This window comes from Amblyomma maculatum, chromosome 11 (assembly GCF_055883805.1).
Source record: "Amblyomma maculatum isolate TAMU_Amacu chromosome 11, ASM5588380v1, whole genome shotgun sequence".
Lineage (NCBI taxonomy): Eukaryota > Metazoa > Arthropoda > Arachnida > Ixodida > Ixodidae > Amblyomma > Amblyomma maculatum.
In genome coordinates, this window is record NC_139354.1 from 48,996,934 (window position 1) to 49,019,624 (window position 22,691).

Here is a 22,691-nt window from a genome sequence, read left to right on the forward strand (position 1 = left end):
AGGCAACTCAATATATAATAGCAGTGTAGGTGTTGAATAGGCAGGCTTCTGATTTTACAGGGATTATGCCTTCATTTATCCGTTTTCATTAGCCCTTCGCAGTTTTAATGCGAAATTATTTTACCTGGTGTAATCGGGCCTTAATGATGTGCGCTACAGATACTGCGCCTTACTTTTCCTGTAAACCAATAACTAATAAAAGCATTAGCAGGATACGTAAAACGATAAATAGGGATGGTGGTAATTGCTAACGAATACGGATAAAATAATCCAAAATAATTAGTGGGATAAAAGAATAAGAGATTAGAATAACAAGAAAATGCACAAGGTAACAAAAACAAATTTATTGATAGAGAGATGTAAGGCAAGTAAAAATAAAAGAATCAAAAGGTTAAACATCAGACCACGCCAGGATGGCGAGTGAGCCGTGTTCTACTACATAGCCAAAAAAACTTGTTCGGCGGACTGAGCAGGAACGGGAGAGAAGGTAGGAAACGGGAACACTTTGTCTAAGAGGTGATTATTCTGGAGCATAACAAAATCGAAACTTACCGCAAGACAAAGCCGATACAGACCAGAAAGTAACCCGAAATAAACCATTGCTTTCGCATGTATAACTGTATAAACGTTCTTGAAACCCTGATATTTTTTCCCGCTTATTTTGAAAATGCTTGTCCTCATATTTGCGCTCTAATTAGGCGAGAAATTCAACTGTAACTAGCTGGGATCAAAATTATTGCTTCTGGGCATACTCATGGGTGTTCGTTGAGCGTGTAGTAGACAAATTTGGTAATTGTCAGAGCTGAGATGTTTGGCTAAAAAGATTGCAAGACATCTTTATTTCTAAAAACCACTGTTAAAGTTGCCACAACTCGCTGTTTCTGAATGAGTTTAATGAAGCGGCAGATAGATGGTCGGTAGATTCTTGCAGTAGGGTTCGTACAGCTTGATCTGTTCGCCTTTGCAGTTTGCGTTGTACACGCATAAGCAGTCTTCGGGGACCTCGGCATCGACAGTTTCCTCCGTCTGAACCAGCTGACAACCTGTAGGTATTAAGGAACGTAAAACGACCTGCTGCACCATTTACCTACGCAGAGAAAGACTCTCTAGAACGTTTCAAGGAAAGGCTAACGACATGAGATGCAAATATGTACGAGATTGTTGCCATGGCTACAAGTTAGTGCTCGAAAATTTTATTTCGCAAAGATTGTGTATGTACATTTTCACCAAAGTGTTCTGAAAAGTATATATTAAAAACCTATCAGACATAGATAATTTCTGCCTGGTGGACCTAAAAGCTGCATGATTGCCTACCAAATGTCTTTGAATGCCTTTGAGCTAAAAGTTTCAAATAGCGCAAACATTTAGCAATACTCCGTTGAATACCACATTGTGGCTCTGGACGAATAAATTGAGCTGAATTGAACTGAATAATATATTTATACCTCATAACAAGCATTGCCTTCATTTAACTTAGGGTATAAGTATCAAAATATAATTTCGTTTAAAGTTTTAGCTGTACTTTTTTGAAGCAGGTGGACACAAAAAGACAGGGGCTGTTTTTCTTGCAGGGTGAACGGGGCTACAAATCGAGATTAATATTCGCCAAGTTATGTCACAAACCTTCGACGCCGCTAACAAGGAATTTTTTTCTTTCACAGGAATGTAATTTTAGTTTTTTTTACTAACCGTTTTATCTATATATTTCACCATTGTAAAAATACCTCGCTTCAAAAACTAGTTAATTTCATACTAAGGCCTAGGTGTGAAAAGCACTCGTAGCTAGCTGTCCATTTTTAAAGCCGAGAATAAGAACTTGGTTGTGCATTGCAGCCCTGGATTGACATCAAAGCAAATGGTCCACGGATCAGCCCACCCGAGCCCTGGGTGTATTTGTTTCCAGCAGTTAACTTTTTAAGATTGCAGCAGTAAATACTTGTCGAACAACAGATAAGAGATAAATGCGGCATCAGCGTGCCATGAGGGTGCTTGGCAAGATTACCATTGTGGTGTCCAGCCATTCCATGAAACATTCTGTTGACTTGCTTTCCAGTGCTGTGTAAATTATCCGATGCGCTCCTCTGGCGAGCTTTCTTTTTACTCGGAGGAATCGTCCGTATAACACGTTAGTTGTTGGAAGACATTGGAACTTTCGAAACGCTTTATTAAAAAGATACAAATGCTCGCAGTAATGCCTAGCCTGCCCTGCTGGAGCCCAAAAAGTGTTATCGGGAGATATACTTGAGAGCGGCACTTTATTCATTGCGACAAGGTGAGGTAAACAGTTGCGAAATGTGAACTCAGATTCCAGGACGCTATGCTCTGTTAGGAATTTTAAGGTCAAAGTGCTGGTTTTTGCACAATAAAATATGCTATAACTGGAATCATCGAAGAAAGTTCAATATTTTATGCAGACTAATCGCTGCCACGGAGTTCGCCAGATGGCACAGCCAAGAAAATCTGATCTACTCACTACCAGAAAATTTCAGCGCAGACCACTGCCGATTTCAGAAAATGGAGTCACGTTCAGACAACAAATTAGGCCAAAGAACATATACCACCGCAAGTCATCTTATGCCCCACTTTGAGGACGAAAGGTCCAGTAGTTTGATCATTTATTCATCATCCCGTACCCTACTGATGCCTTGAGGCAATAAATATCATTAAAAATAATTATTCACAACTCTGAGAGACAAATAAGTAACATTTATCCAAGTTCCCAAGCCTTGACGACACACTCACACACACACGCACACGCACACATATATATATATATATATATATATATATATATTATATTCATATATAAACAAGATGTCACACAACTTTCCCGATTATCTATTTTATTCCAACAGTTTCGGACGGTGGACCGTCCTTCTTCAAGGTAGAATTGAGAATAACTGTTGGAATAAAATAGGTAATCGGGAAAGTTGTGTGACATCCTGTTTGAATATATATATATATATATATATATATATATATATATATATATATATATATATATATATATATATATATATATATATATATATATATATATATATATATATATATATATATATATAATATCAGAACTCTTATTTGCTTTAAGTAGAGGTTACAACTCTACAGGAGCATTAGCTTTTACGAAATTAAACAAAACTTAATTTCCTAAAAAAAGCCGTTAGAGATAAGTTCACGCAATAGTGCTTTATGAACAGAATGTCATGTCTTTCGAGAAAATAATAAAGTTCCCTAAAGAATAAATTTTTACTTTCGCAATGTTTGTATTACGATCCAGTTGATCTTTATAAGTCGCATGAGCACCTACCTCTCTTTCCATTCTCGAGGTCTTCAACCAAGATACAGCAAGCTTTTTTTGCATTGATGTACATTAGTTTCCAGAGTATTTCCGGGTATTCTGTGGTGTTTAAGAAAAGAACACACCCTTTAGGGACATATAACGACAATTCACGAATACATGCTTCTTACTGAAGCAAGTCGAGAGTAATACGGAAAGTTGAGCTAGTTGGTACATGATTGCAAATTACGAGCGCTGCGACGGAGAGCAACAACGAGAGAGTAAAGACAAGAGTAAAGAGAGTAAAGAAATAAACGTTCAGTTGATAGTAGCGCCTGTCCTTGTCTTTACTCTCTCGTTGCTGTTCTCCGTCGCAGCGCTCGTAATTTGCAAGTCGAGAGTTAAGTACATCGCGGTCATTCCGAAGTTAACAATATAATAAACGTAAATGGCGACACAATTTCAGAACCCTTTCATGTGCTACAGAGAGTTGCAAGTATCACATACTTAATCAATGCACAATAGGAACGGATTAGGGCTTAGCGCAGACGTATCACCTGAGCGGAGTTGAAAGCACCACGAAATAGTCAATTTCACTGCATAAACATATGCTGGTGAAGAGCTGCCTTCGAGCGCGAAGCGTTGCTGTCAAACATATCTACGTATATTTCATGACAGTCCACTATGCACGCTTTTGGCCCAAGTTTGCTCAAAAAAGGATCTTTCTTTGAAATGTTTTCTATTAGCATTCGTTTTGTTGCTCATGAGAACTTTCTCCAGTTTCCATAAGATGATTGCTGCACATTCATCGCAGTAGTAAGCGTTACGTTTTTGGCCACATGAAAACGTAAGATTTACAGCGCCAAAACAAAAGAGAATTTATTCTGCCCGATGTTGTCTTTAGGACCAAACCGTTAAATGATTTAAAAGCCAGATTAGTTGAGCAGAAGGCAAAGAAAAAGCTCAAAATTTTGTCACCTCCGGCTACCCGGTAGCATTTGATATGGAGTCCGCACCATCTCATGTGAGGCATATGGCTAATAGTGCGACGCGAAACAATATATTGCGCATTTAAAAACTTTCGACCGCAGTAAACTTGTGTCGCAACGATTGTAAAAACAACCTGAAGATCGTACTTGGCTTTTGTCAAGTCCGACTAGTCTCTGATTTCCGAGTCTTGTGTAGACCTCCCATGTTTATTAATGCACAAACTGGATGGACATTGTTAGTTTCCCGACTGTTGTCAAGGTATAAAAAAAATATTCTCTGGGGCTGGGTGCTTTGCTGTTTTTTTTCACGTACAAACACTAAAAGAAGTTCTAGACGCCCACTTACCAGGGAACATTTTGTATGTGCCAGCGTTGTTCACCTTGTGGGGTGGTGTGGTTGAAACCCTGAATGATGTGTTATACCCAACCCTGAAAAAAGGAAGGAAAAATTGCTGAATGGTATCACGTTGCAGGAAAATGTTTTATAGCGCTTCATTCCAACCTCAAGCAGGCGAATGTCAAAAACGTACGACAACGCAGCAGCATTTATCAGTTGCTGCATTTCCAGTGAAATGATGCTTAATTTGTCTTTTCTAAGAATTGTATCTAACGCTGCTGTGTTCGGTGTTAACTTGATATTTCGGTAATGATTGTAAGATGGTTTGCTCTTCTAGCTTTATTGCAAGACATTTTATTTCGATTCACATTTAGAGTAGAAACACAATGCTGCGCCTTAAATACTAGGTCCTAAATGTTTCGTAATTGCTGTAGGGCTAGTCTCTACAACGTCGAGTAAGTATTTTTTGAGGTAAACGGAAGAAGAGCTATTATTTAAGACATAGTATAACCTTACAATATGCATCAATATTTTGTAGCCCTCAAGACGCACAAGGTAAGTAAAATGAAATAATCAGAAGATATCAGGAAAGTCAGGAACGAATATTGTTTGTTCTGGTCCTATCTGTGTCCTGAGTTCTAACAATTTTCCTCTTGCCACGGAGAGATCTTTTCATGCAATAGTTATCAAACATAGCATATCAAGCATTGACGGAGTTTTTCGTTATAGAACAAGATGTAACACTTAATAACGAATCCGCATAGGTAGTAAGAAAGCACATGAAAAGACTGGTAAAAAGAAGTAAATGCGACCACGTCTAGGGGTTTTTATAGAAAAAACCCTGCTTCTAACTTTTAACCACATTTAAAGTGAAGTTCGCACTGTTTAGATATAACATTTTCATTAAACTTCCCCAAATTAGGACTCCAGTCGCTCACATACATAGATGGTCATTTATAAAAGAGGCCAGTTACTCAGCCACTGCAAAATCATAATGGTTTGTAAGAGCGCCTTACAATTATTCTTTCTCTCCCTACTCTCGAGCTCGAAATTAACCACCTAGCGAATTCAGCAATAATCTGGCAGCTTAAAAAATATACAATGAGTTAGTTATATATCATAGCATTATTAAAAAAAATTCCTAGTAACACTAAGCAGCTTCTATTCATGGCGACAATTCAAGCTTTCTTCGGTTGCGTAAAGACAAGCGTACAGCAGCGGCAGGTAATAGAAACTTGGAAACTGAGAGCCGAAGCTAACGTAGTCCCTTTAGAGACACTCACAGAACTTTCTTGGTTATGTTGAAATCAGCACGTAGGGTATAAATGAAACCAGATGGAATTGCACTGTGCTTCTCCGCAGAGTGACAGCGGTTGTTTGTCTTATTGAAGTTTCGCTGTTTGATGTACAACTTCCCTTGAATACCAGTCATCTGAAAGCAATATAAATGTGAAAAGCAATGTTAACAAGACAGGCACGTGCTATGATGTTTTAGCATATATTTACGTGCATTTACCTTAGAGAGATTTAGCTTTCCAGACAAACACAGACGTGTAGGTATACCGGTTTACCAGACTCCTGCGCACATGTATTGACATGGGTGGTGGCAACCGCGGTCACTGCACCGGCGTAGGAGGGTCTGATAAACCATCCTAGGTTAGTACTTATCCCTTCAACTAAAAGCCTCTAATGTAAGTATGGACGTACGGACGTATGAACGTCACAATGTTTGGTAATGTTTATTGGCGCAAGGGCACCTCATACAAAAGAGCACCAGTGACTGACACGTACTGTTACTATACAAATCGGTTAAAAGTCATGATATGCTGTGAATGTAAATAAAAGGAATACGTTCACTGTCAATGGCTGGAAATATAATCAGAAATCTCATGATCTGAAACAATGTGGTTCTCCGGTGAAGAAAGAGATAAATGTTTAAGCTGATGGAAGTTCTAGAGTGGCCTGAGCAAGAGGGCGGAGAAATTCTCACTGTGCATGGCTACCGAGCCCACTTGACTATGCCAAAAGGCACTTTAACCTAACTTAGGTTTCCGACAGATTATAACATAGGCTCATCGTAAAGTTCCGCAGTGAAAAATTTGTAAAGAAAGCATGGTGTAGATATGCCATAATATTATGAGCTCTGTCAATTCACTTAAAAGATGGGAATTGTCGAAAATCAATCTCGACAAAATTAACCGTTCTCATATAATGAATCGAGTTCAAGGAACAGTTTCGAATGAAGTGGAATGCACTGGTTGCATACTTCTTGAAAACAAGTCCTTCGTTCCCTCACAGTGGGTGCACTCGATGAGCGCATGTGCAACAGAATCGTGCTACCCACATTTATCGCATAGAGGGCGAGGGCTTGACGTAAGTAGATACGAGTGGGTTCGGTGAGTGTGGCCTATACTCAATCTTGTTAGCGCCACTTCAATGAAGCGATTTTCCAGCTGTTCCTTCCAGGCTCCTACACGAGGATTGATAGCATGCACGTTGTTATCACTTTCCATATCCCATTCAATATGCCACATTTGATTTAGCCTGCGCATGACTGAAATCCAGCCGTGTTGGTAAGGAATGTGGGTAATATGCATCAGTCTCTTGTTTTAATGCAGACGCTGCCACCTTGTTGGCTTCATTTTCATGGTTCCCACAGTAGCTGGAGACCCAACCGAACATTGTTTGACTTTGATTTAATGCCTTCAGTATGCTTTTCAGGAGCGCGTTAAAATGCTTTTCATACTTTTTCAGTGCACCCAAGAGTGCTGAGACAACACTAAGCGAGTCAGAGTATATGACAGATTTTGTTGTTGTGCTTTAAAAGATCTTTTCTTTAGCAATAAGAATAGCGACCGTCTCAGCTGTGAAGAAGGTTTTGTCCTTGTTGATGGTTTTGGTGGCCGACAACGTCTTCCCAGCAATCGTACAAGCAACATATTCTGCGCTTTTCGATCCATAAGTGTACAACTCTTAACACTTGTATTTTACTTGTATTTTTATTGAAGCGACATAAAATTGTTGAACAGCTTCAGCAAGGCTGTTTTTGTGAAAAGCAAAAAGTGTTTTATCGCATTTAATTCGTTGAGTTGACCATGGAACTGGTGCTTCATTCCAGCACTCAGTTGCGCAGTCATCGTGATACAATTAATTTCTTCCGCCAAATTTTTTACAGGTGTGAGGAAAGGCTGCTAGTAAAGGGGTTTGCTAACGTACAACCTCGGTGCTAAGTATGCAATCAATGAATTTTGACACAGGTGTCCTTAAGCGAGTTGGTTTTCAAGGCGTACATAACCGATAAGTATGTTCGCTGCTTGGATAGACTCCAGACACTGGTTGCAACATATAAATTTTGAACTGAACTGGTTCTGAAAGCACCGGAAGAGAGGCGAAGGCCTATGTAATCTGTAATGTAAATTTAATGCATGTAATGTATGTAATGTCAATAATCAAACACAATAACTCATTAGCTGAACTAGCTAGGCTCTCGGCGAACGATCCTCTGTATTGTACGCGAAAACCGCAAAAATGGAAAGTTGACGTTTGCCGTAAAAATTACGGGAAACAAATGTTGAAGTTTTGCTTGCCATCTCATCTTAACGAACTTTCCGGAGAAGATGGCACAGACGTCACTGACAAATCATTCAAGCATTTCCGTAGTATTTTTTTGTACAAATATATATAATAATATTGTTAGTTTCTTTGTCTGACCATGTCATATGTACTCATTCAGCTATGTTTTCCAGAGATATGCAATCTCCGTTCATCATATCTGTCATGTTCCATACCGTAAAAGTTTGTCATTGTTATTCGTATCACATTTTTATCCTTTATGATTTTCTGTTCATGAGCAGCTGAGTCCTGCTGGCGTATTTCTACCACTGACGCATCAAACGCTGTCCACTGTATGCCTTATAGGCGGCACGGACCTCGCCAAGCCCATCGAGTGCTTTTTGTCCGTGCCTCTAAGCATCATAGGATGTTTGAATAAACTGATATGATATGATACTTGGTAGAGAAGCCTTAACACTGATTCTCTTGCGGATTGGTACCTATACATGTATAGCCTATTTCGTAAGGAATCAGGCTGCGGTGGAGTTTTATCAAGTATTTCGTATCGGTGCCCCAGGACGGGTGTGATATGATCTTTTGCATGATCATGGTTTTTATTCACTTTCCCTTTACGTGCCTAGCGTGGGAAAGAAATGAGAGTTTGTCGTCTAGGACAACCCCTAAAATTTTTGCTCCCTCGCTACCGTTCGTTCTTGCCTGCGAAGAAAGACTCAAGACCTCAGAATCATTCCTAGTTTCCAAGAGAAACGCACGCAGGTGGTTTTGTGAACTTTAAATTTGAAACAATTCCCGTCGGCCCATATTACTAGACGTTCAAATGCCGCCAGCACCTGTCTCTCACATAGAGCCAAATTACAAGACCGAAAACTGACCTGCAGGTCGTCCTCATAGGTTGTATTGAAAACAGAGGTTAGAATTATGTCCCGCAAGAAATTCTTTTTCAGCAGAAACACTGTACAACTCAGTAAGCCGCCTAGAGGGACGCCATTTTCTTGGACAAAAAACTCTATATAGAATTTCCCACCATGACGCTGAAGGTCTGGTGGGTCAAGTAGCTTAGCAAATTATAGAACACATTCCCGCCTATTCCTTATGTTGCCAGATCTTTCTGCGTGCCGTAACCACAAGTCGTGTCTTATACTTTTTCAATGTTAAAAATTGCAGAGAGGCAAAACTATTAATGTATAAATGCATCTCTAATACAAGCCTCATGCAGCACTAAGTTGTCTGCTCTAGAGCTCCAGCTATAAAGCAAGACTAAAAGGGGTTCATTATATAACTGTTTTGTAAGAAATATACCAGACGTGGATTTACTGTTTTTTCAAGTAACTTGCACAGGCAACTGGTCAAGGCTATTGGTCTATAATTTGTAGCAATAGAGGGATCTTTCCCTTGCTTTAGAATAGAAATGACTAAAGCCTCCTACCTAGCTGAAGGTAGATGTCGGGAAGTGAACAGTATTGTAAAGAGCCAGTATGCATTCAAGAGTTTTTTCGGAAACTATTTAATTATTTCGTATGTAATTACATCTGCCCCTGGTGCCATAATCTTGCTGTGTCATACTGCTGCTTTAAGTTCGTGAATACTTATAGGTCTATCGTAGCCTTATCACAACATCGCCGACTCTATTGGCATTGCTTCTACTGAATTCTTGATAACTATAAACTTAGGCGAATAATGTTTTGAGCTATATGCAAACCAATGTTCTTTCCTAGAGCATCTGTGTTTGCTTTAAATGTGTCTACGAGGCAATTTACTAGTGGTTAAGGGGTTTATAATTTTTCCTTTTAGTTTTCTTATTCTTTTCCAAGCTTTCTTTGTATTCGCATACGAACTGATTAAGGAAACGTAGGCAGATCAAGCATCTCACTTAGCTATGCGTCGTATGCGTCTTCCGTTCGATTTTCAGCGGTTGAACTCAATTTTCTGTTTTAGTAACGAGAAAACTTTATCCAGGCTTTGTTTTTTCTTAGCTTGTTCACATTCCTGACTCCATCATTGTTTCTCCGCAGTGACAGTACCTGTGGACAGTGGTATGGATTGTTGCACTTTATTAAGTACATGCTGTGTAATGTATGCATAACGTTCAACATCGAGGTGATTAAAATAGTTAAGATAAGGAGACCGCTTTAAATATTTTCCAATCGGCACGTGATGAGTACCAGTCTTTGTGGTATGGTGGCTTATCAAATTCCTTTTCTGTCTCAGTACTATTGGGGAATGGTCACTGCCATACGGATTTTTTGAATGTTCAAGCCAGGCATGACAAGGATGGGGGAACCTATTGTTAAGCCAATTGAGGAATATGTGTTTTGTGCTTTATGTGTTCATGGATCGTGATATTATGCATTAATGGGTTGGTGTTCTGTAAACAAGCAAGTGCAAGATAAGAGGAACTGTTCAATTTGTCGGCCTAGCTTATCGCAATGGGAGTCAACCCAAAGCTTGTTGTGGGCACGGAGTAAGATAAATCAGGAGCGCCGACTCTGACATGCTGCAAAGGATTCGGCGTAGGCCGATTTTGCTATGCGAACGCCGAGCCCGCGTACGGCACTCAGATCCAACTGTACTTTCTCCCTCCGCTCCCTTATCCACGCCAACGCGGCTTTGGCCACGCTTTCCTCCTCTCCTTATCCACCTTAGAGAAAGAGACAAGATGCCTCGCCTTCTCTCGACAGTGTAGCGAAAAGAAATGCACCCGCGCTCGATCCACGCGACCATGCGAGCGTCGCGAACAGCAGGCGGAGAACCGACGGAGTGGTAGCTTTGCGCGTCGTCTAGTTCATGCTTTATTTCACCCCCAACAAGAACTTTTGCAGACAGTTTACAATTTTAAATTCTAGAAACTCTCGTCAGTAACAGAAAAGCAGTCAATCTGTGCGCAATACTCTAAGGTCGAGTCTTTTATAAAACAAAGCTCGGTTTAACGCTCTCTTCTCAAGCATGAGGCAGCAAGGTACTAATACGTAAAGAAAAAGGCTTCACTAGTGTCCTGTGTAGCCACATAACATTGATCTTTTTTCAATTTAACCCACGCTAAAGAACAAAAAGTGGCTAATGTACTCGACGTCTCCAGCAGTGCCCTTTATATTTAGGTGGAAGCTGGTTCAAAGCCTCGTATCTCCATTTTATCAATTATGACGAAACTGTAGCAATTGGTAACTTGTGAAACTGAAAGGAACATTCCTGTCGGGCGATTTGGAAAAGAAATTACTTACATCAGAAATGCGCTGCCGGTCAAAGTTCTTGGGGTCGTCTTCATACGGTATACTGCTGACACCACAGCTTTTAACGGCAGCCAAAAGACAAAGGGCACCCACAATAGCCAGGATCACACCCCGAACTTCCATCGTGTTCCCTCGAAAAACCAAGATACACTGTAGTAGGAAAGGTGCCAGGTCGTACCAAAAAGAGTTTCAATCATTAGGATCATGCAACAATGAAAATAAAATGTGACTGCATATAAAAACAAATTATGTTGAGAATTCTGAGCTGAAGAATAAATTGCCATATAACAGGTGCCCCCTGCGGGGAGCTAGCTAATACTGTGAAGCTAATTTTATATTATCAAAGTTATGCGCATATTTCAAGCAGCTATTGGTGCTTGCGTATTTAGAAATACTGCCAATTCCACACGGGATTATGGCATAACTGGCACATAAGTTGTTTAGTACATCTAGGACACTGCAATGAGTCACGGTTTTAAGCATGTTAATGTTAACAGTAACTTGTACTGGCTTGCCAACCGGAGTAGTAAGCGCAAGAGAAAGAATGAGAAAGAATAGTAAGTCAAAATATTTATATATTTTGAAATAAAATGAAAAAATTGCACAAAAATACTCCGAGCGAATAATAGCAATGGCATAGGTTTTTGCGGTAATGTCTTCACATACTGATTCACAAGCAATGAAATATAGTTATTGATGTAGTGTTAAGAATTGATGAATGTAGGCTATTCCATTCCCTTATGCTTCTTGCGTAATAGGAAAATCTGAAACAGCACGAAATAGGTGTTCAGTGAACTTTTTTTAATGCTTATTTGTGGTGGTCCCAGCTGTATCACATCTAATGTGCATTGAAATATTTACGTTGATCTGCTGGTCAATGAGCTGATACACCAATTCTGAACGCTCTAATTTCACTCTTTTTCAGAGTTATAATGTTGGCAATATTAGATAGCTCAGTAGGACAATTTGCTAATTTCGGTTTAGTAAAAATGACTGTCCCTAATTTTCTTTGCAGTCACTTCAGCCCATGTATATATGCTCCAGTAAAGGGGATCAAATGAGGACAACGTGCTCAAGGGTGAATCTGATGAACGTGTTGTAGGTCATAACTTGTTATGGTAAAACATTGCGAAAACCCTTTCTTTTCGTTCTGTCTATGGGGTGTAACGTCCAGGAGCGATTAGGGCTCTGAGGGAAGCCATAGCTGAGGTCTCCGGAAATTTCGACCTCCTGGTGTTCTTAAGGTTCACTGACTTTGCACATGGGCACCTTGCGGTTCGCTTCCATCTAAAAACGGGACCCGCATACTTGGGCACAGCAGTCGAGAGCTCCAACAGTTGAGCTACCGCGATGGAGTTATTTTGAATATTATTTTAAGTGAGCGCGTAATATGGAATGCAAAAAAGCGTAAATTCTGCACTGTGCCTTTGACATGTCTGGCACTTATGCCCTTTCGCAACCGCACGCAGTTGTAATGACGCCAGCCAGTATACACGTGAGGCTGTAGTTTTCGTCGCACGCTATGTTATCAATTTCTGGCCCCACTGCGGTGCTCGCTGATACTCCCTACTGCAGCCCGCACAAGCGAGAGATCAGGCGACACGTGCACAGGTGAGTAACACGGTTTTTGGGTTTTCCTTGTGTGTCGATTACAGTAGAAGTTCAAGAGTCCGCGACGAAATATTTGTGCCAGAACCGCAGGGTATGGCACAAATTCGTTTGTGTGGTTACGAATTTTATATATATATATATATATATATATATATATATATATACTAAGAGAGAGAGAGAGAGAGAGAGAGAGATACTTGTAAGCAGCGCCTAACCGTAGTAGCTAAATTTCAAAATTCATAGGTACGTACCTCTTGTGATCTGCAAGAACGTGCTTTATTTCTATCAAAAATAAGGCTACAGTTCGACAGTTCCTTAAATCCATTTGCTAGAAAGTCTGTCCAACTTTGCCGATAGCGCCGGTATAGTTTGCCGTTCACGACGGCTCCAGACTTTCGCAGTAACAAAGCGATTCATTACTTCCTTTTTCTTCAGAGTTCTGGCTCCAAATATCCAGCATTACTAATTGGATGGGCATAATAAATGTAAGATTGTTTGGGATTTCTCCTAGCAATGTCACACCTGAGTAAACTAATGACCATCGACAACGCATATTTTGATAATGACAATCATTTAATGGAAATAATGGTTTTCTTGAGATTACAGCCACTAATTGTAAAACTTTTATCGTAAGCACCTAAATGAATGCCGGCCTCTGAACAATTTAAAGATAGTTCCTGGAGTCTTTTTTTTACTTTAAAAGGTACAGATATTGTCTTTCTTCGTAGGACTCGAGCATGATTAATACTTGCCAACGCAGTGTATTTTATGCTTTTACAATGATACAGGGTTTATTCTTTATTTGTGGTTTAATGTTATCTGAGGCCTTGGGTCAAGCAATACGTCTAGCATAAACGTTCTTATTCTCCCCCTCGCTTTCCACTTTGACGTGTTATATTACGTTCAGATGATAAAGAACTTATATTGATAGTTGCCGTGTATAGAAAACCAGAATTTAATATGAATGGAAATGACAGTTACAAAAACGTAAGCTAAGTTCTGAATCTGAGACTTCAGGATTGCTCAAATTGCACTGGGCCAATAACAGCTGAAGTAATTGGTCATCAAGAAAACTTGGGGCGAGGTGAGAGCAGCACCCGGGGCTTTTGGGTTGCGGGTCATGAGCTAAGCTAGGCCATGACGATTGTTTCGTTTGAATACCTTGTTTATAATAACAGCGTTCGAGCTAACGAGATTAATGCGAACGGGTCCTCAATTTGAAATTAATTTTTGCTATCACGTTGTCAGTTTACGGACACGCCTTTATGTACAGCCATTTATTCATTTCTTTTTCTAGACATTTTTGATGCGATGAAGAATTCCCTGTCTATAGGTGAGAACTACAGCCAGCCTTCTGCAGCAGCCTCTGGCTGCAAACGTTTTGATCATCTTAGCTCAGAATGCATCGGGTACTGGAGTGACCAATCAATCTTTCGTTGACATTCAGATTTGCTTCCCACGCATTGTGGTGTCTTCTAAGGACCAGACAGACAGTTTTAGCATTCGATTCGTTTGAGCTTGTCAACGCATCTACTTGAAACTACTTTTTTCTATTTTGGTGACAGAGCCACTCGGCTAAAATTTATATTAATAGCAGGTAGTCAATCATAGGCCTGTTTGTTTTCTTTATTTACACCATGGAAGCGGCGCGTTCCAGTCAGTGTATTTTCCTCCAGCCTCCGCTCACGTTTCCTTGGTTCGCGTATGTCGGCGCCGATTTCTATTTTTCTTTATCTACGGAGGTAGTTTCCCTTAAAGGGTTTAGCATTTTTGTTGCAATAGCTTAACATACCGCTGCGCTATTACAGCCCTCTATTTTTATGCTACATTTGCGCTCTAAAGGCTATGGCGACTCATAATAATAAGCAATATTTCATGGATCACTTATGTTGAATATGTCACTAATAATGCTTTCTGTACGTTAGGCTACCTAAGAAGCAACTTTGAATCAGCACCTGCTTCACCACAACTTACATTACATGATACACTTGTCCGTCCTAAGTTTGAATTTGCCGTTGGTATATGACACCCTGCTCATTCCTATCTCAATTTTCTTGAGAACATTCATAATCGCGCCACCCGTTTCATTTGCTCTAATTACTCACGGCATTCTAGTTTCAAGTCTATGAAACATATACCGGACCTGCTTGACCTTTCGATACGTCGCAAGTGCTCTCGCCCCGGCCTTTTTTAACAAAATAAACTACTTCAGTCGTTTTCTGAAACAATCTTTTCACCGCATCCAGTTACATCTCATCTCGCATCAACCATCGGGATGGATGGATGGATGGAATATAGGAGCGTCCCCTTTGAAACGGGGTGGTAGCAGTAGCTATCATGCTCATTTTTCTCCATATATCTTAATTATTGATTTAGAATTGTTAACTAAACCATCATTCTATTTATTAAATTTTGCTCCTACATTACTAACATTATGTCACTTCTCTGCTTTTAAGCCACCAATCTTCCAGCCGTTTTTTGCTAGTTTCCACCGCCGGTTTATACACCCGGCCACTGTTATCTCTAAACCCCAGAGCTTCAGGAACAGTGATTGCGCCTGCATCAACTTCCGTATGGATACCATTGCATTCAAGTATAATATGGTCAATTGTTTCACTGGAGCTTCCGTATACAGCACATGCGTCATCTCCATTGTTAAACTTCTTTTTGTAGCTGCGTGTTCTAAGGCACCCTGATCTAGCTTCAAAAAGTAGGGCACTGCCTCTTGAGTTATCAAAAAAATCTTCCTTCCTGATCTGCATTTTCCACTTTCGGTATAATTCCACACTCTGTTTTTTTTTTTCCATCGAATTGATCCAATTTTTACCTTCTGTGTTTTCCACCTGTTGCTTAATGCTCTTTATTTCTCCGTCCTTGTTACTAGCATACTTACTAGTTAGTTTCCTAGTTCTTTTCCTCCATTGTGAGTCAACGCTTTTTAGGTACAGGTATTTAAATACCTTAGCTGCCCATCTGTTACTGTCCAATTTTCTCAGGCGTTCCTCATATAATATTTTACTCTGAGCTTCCCGTACTTCGAAAGATGCCCAGCCCATATCTCCCTGTACCGCCTCATTTGTAGTTTTGCCGTGGGCACCTAGTGCTAATCGTCCAACGGATCTCTGATTTGTTTCTAATGTCGACTGTACCTCTGATTTTAGGCACAAAACCGCATTTCCGAAAGTAAGTCCGGGCACCATAATTCCTTTCCAAATACCCCTCAATACCTCATACATATTGTATCCCCACAATGCTTTATGCTTAATTATCCCGACATTCCTTCGCCCTTTGGCCTTAAGTGATTGCTCATGCTTTCAAATGTATGCCAATCCTTCGTTTACCCATACTATAGTGCTCTAGAAGATCGGGCAGTGTGTCGACCGCGCCGCGAAATGCATGGGAGCGGGGGGCCGCTTTTGCGATGACGGAGGCGCTGCAGCGCAGAGGGCGCCACCAGCAACTGGTGTGTCAGCCGTACGGGCGCCCGCGTATGCGCGCTGTGCGGCGGGTGGATACCGTGTGCACTGTACGTTCTTGTTTGCTTGTGCGTCGCCTCGAGCTATTCGCGACAAGATTTTACAAATATGCCGGTTAATGAGGCTCAGTACTGTAAGCAATCACCTAATTTATTTTACATTTTGGCCGTCGGCAACACCTCGGGGAAGCAACATGACAGGAGTTGGGCTTTGAAGAAAGCAGCTTGGAGAGGGCGTACAAATTCAGACTCGCACAGCACGCTTCACTCGCCGTACAGCTCGCTTTAGCATTCCTAATGCAACTAAATGATGTCCAGAAATGTACTCGTTTTGAAAAAGAGGGCAGTGTGGAGACAGGACGTATGAAAAAGTCAAACATGCAACACCTGTGTTCGAGCGCTGACTAAAGCTGGCCACAGTGACCCCATTACCAAAACAGTCCCAAATGGTATATTCCATTGTTTCACGCGCAAACTATGCGGTCTACACTACATCACCTGAAGCCACAAGAGAAGTCGGTATTTAGTTCAAATGAATTAAATGTGGACTACCCCGCATGGAGGTATACATAGTAAGGACATGAAAAACGAACGACACCACTCTAGGTAAAGGGCTACTGAATAACGGAACACAGTGGGTCAGGAAAGGTGGAAGAAGTGGGAAGTAAATGTTTCACAGAAAAAAAAAAAGAGACGTGTCGAGGGAGGGAAAAAGGGGTTGGTGGAAAGCATGCAGCGCAGTGAAAAGAGCGAATGTGAACAAAGGTTTGGAATTTTCATGCGGCACGGCAAAAACACGACTGAGAAGAAGGCAGGCAGCCGAAGACGAAGAAAAGTGGAGATATATGAAAGACAATAAAAAAAAAGGAAAGAACCAAATGAAGGCCTGGGAAGAGGAAAGTACTGCACAAACAGGCTGCAATCGAACGCGTATAAATATATAAGCGTCGAAATTTAAGAGTCAACTGTAACTGTGCACTAATCTAAGAACAAACCATTTTCTTTTCTTTCCATAAGCTGGAACATTGTAACGGGTAGCTTTAAGTACCCAGAGATGCGCGCGCTATGCTTAAGACATTTAATCTCAATGCACATAGTTTGACAATGACAATTGTTCGAAAAAATGTCTAGGTAGTTTTTATTCTGCGTGCTCAAGCAACCGGTAATATGCAAGTCATTGCCCTCAGAAGATCTCTCTAGTCCTGTTTTGGTGCACATACGAAATAAAAAAAAAAGATTTGAAAAAGAAAGAACGACGGAAAATAGAGGATGCAGAGGCTATAGTAAACCCCAATTCGCTTCCGCTAGATCATCCTTCTGCGAAAGCGAGGTTGTGAGGCCGGCATGGTTTCTCGCCACGAACAAAAACTGCGCCATAGGCTCGAAGCTAGGTAGAAATTTACCTACAACGTTGGCTTGGGTGTACGGTCCTTTTGGACGCCTTTGCACTTCAGATTTTTCAACCTTCCTATAAAATGTGGAAGTTCAAAAGTTTTACCTACCTGGAGCACCAGAAAGCTCTCACTTGAAGTAATTAAATTTCATGTGTTTCTGCAGCTTCGCTTTTTGCGAAGTAAGCGAACTACGACAAAAGTTCCCAAAGGTAAAACATTTAAATTCCCTTGGAAGTATTCCCCGTGTAATATCAACCTTGTTAACAATTATGGCCTGATTAGTCCTGCAAAGAGTAGCCGTGGCAAGTAGCCCGACTGTAGTCTGGCAAGCAGTAGTTGGCGAGTATATCCAGTCGATTACTCACATTTCATACCACACACTCGAAGAATAAACAGGCATTAATATCCGCATTTGAATCCGGCCTTATATTAATTGCATGCGCATTAGGTGCCCGTCATCGTTTTCGCATTTGTTTTTCTCGGTGCGCGCCAAGAACTGCATCATACCAGCCAATACGAGGCGCAATTATAATTGTTTTTTTTTTTTGCTCAGTACAATTTAATGCCAGTAAAGCGCCCGCACTCAAGTGCCCAATATATGAACGTGTTCCCTCGTAAACGTATGTGACAGATTTAATTTTTCATATCTTATCTGAAGTATTGCCCTAGCTGTACTCGACTTTTTTTTTTCATCTAAACAGCTGGTTCACCCTTTCGTGAGCGGCACGTAAACAAATGACCGCGATATATGTATTTGTTAATCACGAACAAAAAATAAATGCTTCAGTCGTGTATACGCTCCTTTTTTTTTTTTGCCGGTAACCACAGTCCTTTAAATTTTCGCACACTGTATTTGTCAATTCTGTAAGTGGTGATTAGCTAGGGTACGTAAAGAACAACGATTACAGAATACTGGCGATTCAAGATAAACGTTGTTATGTATTACCCTCAAGATGAAAAATGTGTTCGTAAATAAGGCTCGTAAAAAAATAAGGTGTTCCTAAAGAGCTTTGCTTTGCACGTCCGCGTGTTAGTAGCGCTCCTCGGCCTTTATTCCCTTACTGTAAGAACGAATTCAAAACACCCTACTTCGTTGGAAGCATTAAGTACAAATTGTTCATCTGGACGATTTATGACTGTCCGCAGGAAGAAGAAATGTTGAAAGAGTTTTCAAATAGCGATTCAAACATAGCGCGCTGCTCCGTAGGACTACCCAAGCGTGCACGGCGTCTCCAGATTAGCGTAAAGGAATGGCAGGGATCAGTTTAAGAAGTTGCAAAAGGAACCTCTTTATTAAATATCGCACCAATTGCGTAGCGTGTGAAAATAGCTCCAAAGAGAACCGCGACCATCATCTTTACCGCCACTATCCCCGCGGCCGCTACGCGCCGAGCGGCGAACGTGGCACCCCTGTTGCACGTCGCGCCCTCTCGCGGAAGTCGGTTCCTGTCATTGCAAAAGCGGCCCGCTCTCCGGCGCCGGTCGTCACACTGCCCAATATTCTAGAGCACTATACCCATACCCCCAAATGTTTATATTCTGCTACTCTAAGTATTTCAAGGCCTTGAATTTTAAAACCCTGATCAGTTGAGCCATTGAAAATCATCAGACCCGACTTAACTGCGCTGAAACTGAAGCCTAGAGCGTCCCCTTCGTCTCCGCAATACTTAACTAGAGTTTGCAATTCTTCCAGACTCTTAGCTAGCAGCACAATATGGTCTGCATACATCAAACCGGGGAGGCGCTGCTCTACCGCCTTTCCGCCTAATCTGTATGACAGGTTAAAACCTAGGTTATTGTCTTGTATCCTCCGTTCCAGGTTTATCATATAAAGCATGAACAGCACCGGTGATAGAGGACAGCCTTGTCTTAATCCTTTGCATACTTTGACATCCTCCGTACTTCTTATCCCTTCCCATGTAATTTCTACTTTGTTATCCCGGTATATTTCCTGTAGGAACTCGATAATCTCATAACCGATACCTTCTTTTTTTAATATGTTCCACAAGAGTTCCCTGCTTACGTTGTCGTACGCCCCGTTTATGTCCAGGAAGGCCAAATACAAAGGTCTATTTTCCACTCTAGATATTTCGATGCATTGGGTAAGCACGAACAGGCTATCATCTAAGCGCCTACCATTTCTAAAGCCGTTCTGAAGTTCTCCGAGTATCTTGTTACTTTCAACCCATGCTTGCACCTTTAATTTCACCGCCTGCATGGCTAACCTGTACATTACAGATGTTATGGTAATCGGCCTGTAGGATTTTATGTGCATCCTGTCTCCTTTCCCCTTATAAACCAATTCATTTTACACTGCCGCCAGCTGTCCGGAATTTGCTTATTCGCTATGACTGTTTCCAAAGCTTTTAACAACGTTTCCCTACTTTTTGGACCGAGTTCATTAATCAGCTTGATCGGAATTCCATCTATTCCTGTAGATGTGTTTTTAGGAATATTTTTTTCTGCCTTTTTCCAGTTTAGATTGGTCAGTTCTAAGGTGCTTTGTATTCTGCTACCTTGTGTTGCTTCCTGATTTGCGGAGATTACCCTATCGTCGTTCTTAAATGACTCGGCTATAACTGATATACCATCAGCACAAAATCGGAGCGCCATCTTGTGGCACGAACTTGTACCGTTCCTCTTTTTCCAGCAGCCACTGAATGGAACCGCCTTCCCTCCTACACAGCCTGCATTTGTGACCCTAACTTCTAGATCGCTGTTCAAAGTGCCTTATAAATCTGTTTTGTACAGCAAATACTTTATCAATCTCACCACTCTATTCTGTGGCGCCAACGGGCCTTGAAGGTATGTATAATAAAAAAAATAAAGAAATAATACATTATTATTGTGTTTTGACATGTTAATCTTTGCCTGTTTTCTTACACTTCTGGTTAAATATACTTTAGGACAAAACTGCTAACAGTTTTAATACTGGCATAAAGATCTGCATTGCTGCCTGCTTTTAATTTGGCCGCAGCCATTCCAAATAATTTTAAAACTACTTAGATGTTCTCCTGATAGTCTCGACATCGGGAATGCCTCACGTTTCATTTGCTTGCGAAAGTGTTAGTCCTATGTCATATCTTGATATTCTCTTGCAAGCCTGAGCTCACGCCCACATTCACACGATATTTATGCGGGAAAAGTAGTCTTTAACGAGCGTTCTATGCAGTCGTTTTTCAAACTTGGTCAACGATGGTAGCGCAAGAAATAAGTTTAATAATAGAAAGAATTATCTCTAGAAGAAACACACCCTAGCACCGCAGTAACTGTATAATGTAGTTATGATAAGCACTCAATTTACTTTTGTTGTTTTCCTTATTGGTGGCCAGTTGGGTAGCCGAATGCTTTTAGCAGGAACCGTAGGGGACCTAGCGAAGTCACTGTCGAGCGAACTGTAAGCCCGTTTCAGGGAAAGTAGTTAATGTAAGGTCTACCTTATATTTGGATAAGTCAAACGAAGGGTTTGAGAGCACTGACAGTGCTTCTCAGACAAACCACGCGCTCGCAAAAAGCGATAACAAAAAGACTGAGCACGAAATTGTTCGATTCTGGCAGACTGTTTTATGATATTCTAACTTAAAAAAAATAAATGACGCCGAGCAAATGTAAGACGAAATAACGCTCGCCTCTTATTTGGCCGTGGGTTTGTCGAAGCGAATGCCATTACCGTCTTTTTTTTTTTGGTAGATGCCGTTTACCTTTTTTATGTTTTATTCTTAACAGAAGGCTTTGCGCAAAACTGGTGACATCAGAAATCAGCGGTAGGCTCTTTTAGAATATTCGGCGCCGGGTGGCTCGGCCTTATTCTCTCCTCTAACAAGGTTACGACAAAATGCCGCTCACATGCTTTTGGAATTCTGCATAGCTCTTCTTTTGAGTCCTTTATTCACTGAAGTTTGCCGGCTCCAAGACTCGAGGCATTAATGCCGAACATTTAACTTCGTGTTTTATGCCTTTTTGAACGATTTAATTAGCGAATTTCACACGGCTGTCTCAGTTTTCCTTTTAGGCTGTTTTTTTTTAATAAGAGGCTAATATATTTAGTGCAACGATCTTTTCAACGGTTTCAATTGAACGAAGGAGCAGATGAAATAGAGATTATATGTAGAATAAAGCAATGCTCTACCATAACACACTACTGGCTCAAGAGAATTAGGCCAACAAGAGTATGTTAGATGAAGTTATATCGTACATCACTAACCTGAAATCTAGTGGCACGCAGCGGTTCGTCGTCCAGGCTTCGTCGCTGCAGAAGTGAAAGTGACTTACCCAGGGGCCAAAAGGTGGGAAGCAACGCCCACCATGACTGAAAGATACTGAGCTTTGTGCTTCCCCATAGCTCGGACAGAGGGCAGCTGTTGCTGGAAGCGGGAAAATTGATAGCCATACTATGGTATAGAAGAAACCTGGCAGCTCATTACAAGGTTTCAAGAAAGCGTAATTGCAGCAGCATGATTTTCATCGAGGCGGTTGTAAATCAGCGGGGAATACAGAAGAGTGGCATTTCTGGTTTTGCATCAGAGTTTTATTTTTTCGGTACATGTTTAGTCCTTAAGCCTACGTCTTTAAATGCTAGAGCCTTCGATCAAAAAAAAAAAAAACAACAAAGCAAATTAACCCTATTATCAAAAGCGGTCAGAACAGTTACCATTTGAGCATGAACTGAATATTGCATTTCACTCTACACACGTGAAATTGTAATTCCTCAAAATTTGAGCAAATTTGACGCAGTAGATATTTTTAAAATGCTTTTTATTACTTCGAAAGCAGATTGCTGGTCTGGAAACCATCGGTAGATAACG

The 22,691-nt window shown here is 40.8% G+C and overlaps 1 protein-coding gene across 1 annotated transcript; it reads right to left on the minus strand.

Moving 5' to 3' along the window:
• Positions 1-891: 891 nt before the first annotated feature.
• Positions 892-22,239, minus strand: LOC146173776 (uncharacterized). Its single transcript, XM_084585271.1, has 6 exons — positions 22,091-22,239; positions 11,398-11,556; positions 5,890-6,038; positions 4,616-4,698; positions 3,311-3,400; positions 892-1,043 (listed from the first exon to the last, which is right to left on the minus strand). The coding sequence occupies exons 2-6, from the start codon at positions 11,527-11,529 to the stop codon at positions 892-894; spliced, it is 606 nt and encodes a 201-aa protein (XP_084441397.1). The 5' UTR covers positions 11,530-11,556; positions 22,091-22,239.
• Between the last annotated feature and the right edge of the window lie 452 nt (positions 22,240-22,691).

Coding starts and splice junctions, on each gene's coding strand:
- LOC146173776 (XM_084585271.1), bottom strand. CDS start 11,529: ATGGAAGTTCGGGGTGTGATCCTGGCTATTGTGGGTGCCCTTTGTCTT. Junction 6,039..11,397: donor ACCGGCAGCGCATTTCTGAT/GTAAGTAATTTC, acceptor TATTGCTTTCAG/ATGACTGGTATTCAAGGGAA. Junction 1,044..3,310: donor CCTCGAGAATGGAAAGAGAG/GTAGGTGCTCAT, acceptor TAATACCTACAG/GTTGTCAGCTGGTTCAGACG.